Genomic DNA, 6,124 nt, shown 5'->3' with positions numbered 1-6,124 from the left:
ACATCATATAAATGCAAATCAATCCCTGCCTGGGATACAGAGGTGCCCAGGTCGGCATTGGGATGACAATGGAGCAAGTCAGAAGCATTACTCTCTATAAAGGAAAAGGAAGAAGAGCTAAAGATAGACAGAAAATGGAAAACCAGGAAAAAGCTGGAAGGAATTATAGAAAAGGAACACACTATTATCACCCCAAACTATTCTGCTATTTCTAAGTCCCTTGACCATACTATTTCAGGAGCTACTCTGTAGGTTATTAGGCACAAGCTATCTTGGAGACTCCAGGTAAATCTCAGATGTTGCATTAGTGTTTTTACCCTAAGAGAAATGGTCACATTGCTCCAGACTTCTTCAAGACACAAAGATCTTAGAAGTCAAAAGAGGAAGGATAGACAGCATTCCTGAAGAAGCAATGATGCATGAAGGAGGAAGAGTAAGGACTGTGGAACTTAAAGAGAGATTTTTTTTTCTAGACCCCCAAGGTCCTAGTCTTCACTTCTCTACTAATGCTTCCTTCACTCCATCTTTTTCCCAACTTTAGAAGACAAAAGCAAAATTCCTAATATTCCTTTCTCCTTATCCCTAAATCCTCCAGTAACACTGTTGGGAGCAAGATTCTCCTATGCAAATCTGGGACTACCATGTCCCTACTACCTGTCCCCCCAATATCTGATATCAGGGAAATATGTTTAAAATTGCAAAAGTAAAATTTTCTTCTTTAAAATATACTTTTACAACATTTTCCTATTTTGGCCTTGAAATCAATCATCTTGGAATGTCAGCAACTAAAATTTAAGATGGATGTTACTATTGTGAGAGCTATTTATGTAAGAAATGTTAAGAATTGGAAAACACAACTCTATTGGAAATTACAGAATATTAATTCTAGCTAGATTCTGAAAAGTGAAGAGTAAGTAAATTGTAAAGAAGAGAGGGTAATTAGGGAAAATGTTTGTGAGTGATATAACATATCTTAATTATTAGGCAGTCCAGGTCTTTTTTTATAAACTAGTAACTAGGGCTAGGAGATTGTGAGATTGGTGTGTTCAATCCTTTCATTTTATAGAAGCTAACTTCTATATCCTTTTATTTTATAGAAGATAACTTCTAACTGTCCTAAGACTTATAGACCATCCTGTATGTGCTGATATCATTAATATGTGCAGAATAAATGTTTGTTATGTACAAGATCCGGGGTCGGCTCTTTTGAGGGCCAGATATGGCTCTTTCTGCAGGAGCCATAAAGTCAATTTTTTTTCAGGCACTGTTACAGGAGCGCACACAGTGAGCACTGTACGGCTCTCACGAAATTACATTTTAAAAAATGTGGCGTTTATGGCTCTCAAGGCCAAAAAGGTTGCCGACCCCTGTACAAGATGATAGGTAGCTCACTGGATATAGTACTGAATGTGGAGTCAGGATGATATTAGTTCAAATCCAGCCTCACACTAGCAGGGTGACACTGGACAAATCATCTGATATTTGCCTCAGTTTCCTCATCTGTAAAGTAAATGGGACAATAGTACATACCTCTCAAGGTAGTTGTGATGACAAAATTAGGTTATATTTGTAAAGATACACATGCACACAAAATTCACTGTTTCTGACAACACAAAGATGGTGTAACTGCAAGTAATAAGTATCAAAGACGAAATGTTATCACAATAATATAATAATACTGTTAACTCCAAAAGCCCAGGACAAATTTTTCTATAGCTAATGTGCCTTTTTTATATCTATCTATTTCTTAGACCCTTACCTTCTATTTTAGTATCAATTCCAAGACAGAAGATGAACAAGAGCTAGGAAATCAGAGTTAAGTGACTTACCCAGGGCCACACAGTTAAGAAGTATCTGAGACCAAGATACTTGGTCCAACTCCAGACCTGGCACTCTACATATTGTGCTACCTAGCTACTCCTAGCCTTATTTATTTTTTTTTTTTGAGCACAAACTGACTTTATTTTTTTTTAATTTTTTAATCATTTATTAATATTCATTTTTAACATGGTTACATGATTCATGCTCTCCTAGCCTTATTTTAACATACTTTTCTCTATTTATAAATATCTATGATCATTAATCATGCAACCACATAAATCCACCAACAAGTATTTATTGAGTTTCTCTTAAGTATCTCTGGTACTTAGTGTTGTAGAAGAAAATTAAGGTGTATAAGTTAATGTTCCTGTCCCACCTAGGTTACTGCAATAGATTTTTCTTGGTCTTCACTACTTCTGTTCTCTCCTCCCTCCAATAATCTTTCATGCTACAACTAATTTCTTATACATAGAAGGGGCCACATCATCCCTCTGTCCCAAACCCTTTAATAACCCCTTATTTCCAACTGAATAAATATCTATCTTCTCTTTTAGACATTCAATTCCCTTAAAATTTATATAGCTATCCTTTAATAATGCAACCTTTTTATACTCTATGCACCAGATAAACTGTATTTCCTACTGTCCTTTAAGAATGGGATAGTGAACCTGCTAGCACCTGTATTTCTTAGAAGCCCTACATTTTCTCATAATCCTTTATCTTACTTCATTTTTTATAACTGGAATTCCTCTTTCCTCTATCCACCCTCAAAAGTCCAGTTCAAATGTAAACTCCACTACCACCATTTTGAAACTTTGCTTCATCTCTCCAGTCAGCCCAGATCCCTGCAGAACTCACAAAGTATTTTGTTTATACCTCTTTAACAGAATAATAACATATTTTATATTATAGTTATTCTTTGAACATAACCCCTGTAATGAAATAGAGAATAGAAATTTATCATGAGTAAGAAATACCTACTATTACCTATTATTAACACCTATTATACCTAGTATTTCTTACTCATGATAAATTTCTATTCTATTCTCTAAATTACTTCATTACACACACACACACACCCATAAAGTAAATGCCTCCCCAGAGGTGCACCATTGTCTTTAATTTTTTACATCTAAAAATCTTTCCCTTTTCTAGTATCCAACAGTGCTTTGCACACAGGCAGTATTTAATGTTTGTTGATTAAATTATTCATCTTTATTGACTCCCTCAGCAAATTCTAATAAGTCTTTGGTTACAATATGAGATAAAGAGTTGGAGGCAAAAAAGAACCTAACTCCCCAAAAAGATGGTATTCTAACTACAAGTTAAAGTCTCAGACCTCGTCAAGCCCACTTGTGCTTCAATTTCTACATCTATGTAAAAGGAGGTAATACCTGAATGACCTACTTCACCATTTCCATTAAAGCATTATACAATTGAGTTCTGTAATTTCAAAGGCACCTAGGAGGCACTGAGAGCTGAGCCTGTAATCGGGAAGATCTGAATTCACATAGTACTAGAAACTAGCTGTGTGATTCTGGGCAAGTCATTGAATCTCTCTTGGCCTCAACTTCCTTAACTGTAAAATTGGAATAATAATGACACCTTCTTCCCTCAAGACTGTTTTAAGGATCAAACGAGATAATACTTGTAAAGAGCTTAGCAAGGTGCCTGGCAAATAGAGGCACTTAATAAATGCTTGCTTCTATCCCCAAATCGTTTTTGTACATATAGGATTCTTACCACGTAAAAAGTCTGGCTATTTATTATTTTTTTTAATATATATTGTTAAATGCCGGAGCAGCTAGGTGGTTCAGCGGATTGAGAGCCAGTCTAGAAGTGGAGACACTTCCTAGGTGTGAGACATCGGGCAAGTCACTTAACACCCATTTGCCTAACCCTTACCGTTCTTCTGCCTCGAAACTAAAACACAGCGTTCATTCTAAAATGGAAGGCATAGAGTTTAAAAAAAAATTTTTTTTTTGGTATTGTAACTTTTTCATCCCTCTAATTTGCGAGCTCTGTGATGTGGTGTAGAAAATCTTAGTGAATGCCAAAGACTTAAGTCCGTAATTCAAATTCCGCACTGACCGGCTCTTAATACGGGGAACCGGGCCGCGTGGCATCCTGGGATCCGTAGTTCTAGCCAGGCCGCTGGGACTTGTAGTCAATTTATAACAATGATTACAACTCCCACACCAAAACTCAGAGCAGGTCTCGTCTAATCAGTTCTACAATGCCGTCCCCTGCCGGCTGAGTCTCTAAGCGTCGGTGCCCAGAATTCCTGTGACACCGGAAGGAGAACCTTTTGATTTCCGGAAGATCGTACGCATTGCCGCACGTGGTCCAAGCTGTTGCTTAGTGGTACTGTTTTCCTCACCGATCTGACCGGGCTGTGAGGTATGGCGGCTAGCAGCGCGGAAGAAGTGCTGGCCCGGGCCGAGAAAGCAGAGGCCGAGAAGCTGCGGCTCATCACGGTTCACAAGGACCTAGAGCTCGAATTCGACCTAGGCAACTTGCTGGCCATTGACCCGAATCCCCCGACAGGCTTGCGGCAGCAGAGCGGGCGGGGGCTGGAGGAGCGGCTTCTGGGACTGGCTCGCGATAACACGCAGCTACTCATCAACCAGCTGTGGCAGCTGCCCACGGAGCGCGTGGAGGAGGCCGTGGTGGCCAAGCTGCCCGAGCCTAGCCTGCGCTTGCCCCGCGAGAAGCCATTGCCAAAGCCTCGGCCCCTCACCCGCTGGCAGCAGTTCGCGCAGTTGAAGGGCATCCGACCCCGAAAGAAGACCAGCCTGGTGTGGGATGAGGCGAGTAAGCAGTGGCGGCGGCGCTGGGGCTACCAGCGGGCCCGCGACGACACGAAAGACTGGTTGATCGAGGTACCCGGCGGCGCCGATCCCAACGAGGACCAGTTTGCCAAGAGGCTTCAGGCCAAGAAAGAGCGCGTGGCCAAGAACGAGCTAAACCGGCTCCGCAATATCGCCCGGGCACACAAGGTACATCTCCCCAGCCAGGGAGGGATGCACCCCACCGGCCACCAGAGCAAAGAAGAGCTGGGCAGAGCCATGCAGGTGGCCAAGGTCTCCACCGCCTCCGTGGGGCGCTTCCAGGAGAGGCTGCCCAAGGAGAAGCCTCCCCGGGGCCCTGGCAAGAAGCGTCAGTTCCAGCCCAACATTGGAGACTTTGCTGCGGAGAAGAAGGGGCAGCTGGAGCTGCTCAGGGTCATGAACAGCAAAAAGCCCCAAATGGATGTGACTCGGGCGACCAACAAGCAGATGAGGGAGGAGGACAGGGAAGAGGCTGCCAAGAAGAGGAAGATGGCCAAGGGGAGCAACAGAAAGGGCCATGGGGACAAGCGAAAAGGGCGGCCTCTCGGCCCAGGGGGGAAAAGGAAAGGACCCCCAGGCCCGGGAAGCAAGCGGAAAGGGGGGATGGCAGGCCTGGGTGGCAAAAAAGGACAGCGCCAGGGAGGGAAAAGAAGGAAGTGATGAATTTTCCTTTCTAGTGTGTGTTCAGTCACTGAGTGCCTTCTTGTGTTGATGGAATCTAGGGGGATACAGATATAAAAACTTGACCCTTTTGCCCTCATGAAATTTGTTATATGATTAAGCACCCAGTTCTGTGGCCAAAATTTAATTGCCTCTGAATTCAAAAAGATGAATGGAGGACTAAGTAATCAAGGAATATTTGTGAAAGAGCTGGAACTTAAACTGGGTTTGAAATGGTTTTCTGGACTTTGAAACTTAAATTTCCTATGACTTTTGGAGGAGGAGGGTTGTTGAGAAAGGAATATATTTCAGTTCAGTAAAAATTTAACATTCCAAGTAAAGAATTTAGTTTAAAAGTAACCAGTCATAAAGATGAATAAATGTTGAGTTCTTTTCCAAAATGTGTCTAACCGTTTGGGAGCTTATTTCTTTTAAAATAGGATGATAGCATTCTAGGTTTGCCGCTAGAACAACAAACAACCTGTGGTGGATGACAGAACTGCCAGGTTGATATAGAAAGGAAGTATAGCAAAACTTCCAAATTAGTTTGTTGTTATGGTTTTCTAAGGGGTAGTACTTAAACCTGGAATAACAGGTATGTTTTGAATCTACAATGATTAGTTGTGCATTCAAACCACATAAGTGTTAAACTGCAAGCACCCAGGAGAGAAAACTTGTTAAAAGTCATTAATTAGAATACTCACCCAAATTGGTGGGATCTAAATAAAGTATGAGTAAAAACAGCAAGCTGATAGGGGATTTTTCCTATCTCCCAAACTCTTATATTATCTCAACCTTTTTGGAGTGCTTTA

The 6,124-nt window shown here is 41.5% G+C and overlaps 1 protein-coding gene across 1 annotated transcript; it reads left to right on the top strand.

Annotated features, from left to right (window-relative positions):
• The first annotated feature begins 4,216 nt into the window (after positions 1-4,216).
• Positions 4,217-5,780, top strand: RRS1 (ribosome biogenesis regulator 1 homolog). Its single transcript, XM_044657984.1, has one exon. It carries the CDS (start codon positions 4,224-4,226, stop codon positions 5,310-5,312), a length of 1,089 nt encoding a protein of 362 aa, XP_044513919.1. The 5' UTR covers positions 4,217-4,223; the 3' UTR covers positions 5,313-5,780.
• The last annotated feature ends 344 nt before the right edge of the window (positions 5,781-6,124 follow it).

The sequence above is a fragment of the Gracilinanus agilis genome, chromosome 1 (genome assembly GCF_016433145.1).
Source record: "Gracilinanus agilis isolate LMUSP501 chromosome 1, AgileGrace, whole genome shotgun sequence".
NCBI lineage: Eukaryota > Metazoa > Chordata > Mammalia > Didelphimorphia > Didelphidae > Gracilinanus > Gracilinanus agilis.
Note: the sequence above shows the minus strand (reverse complement) of the source record. Positions and strands in the feature narration are given on the sequence as shown.

Excerpts from the sequence above, each read along its gene's own strand:
- RRS1 (XM_044657984.1), top strand. The coding sequence starts at position 4,224 with ATGGCGGCTAGCAGCGCGGAAGAAGTGCTGGCCCGGGCCGAGAAAGCA.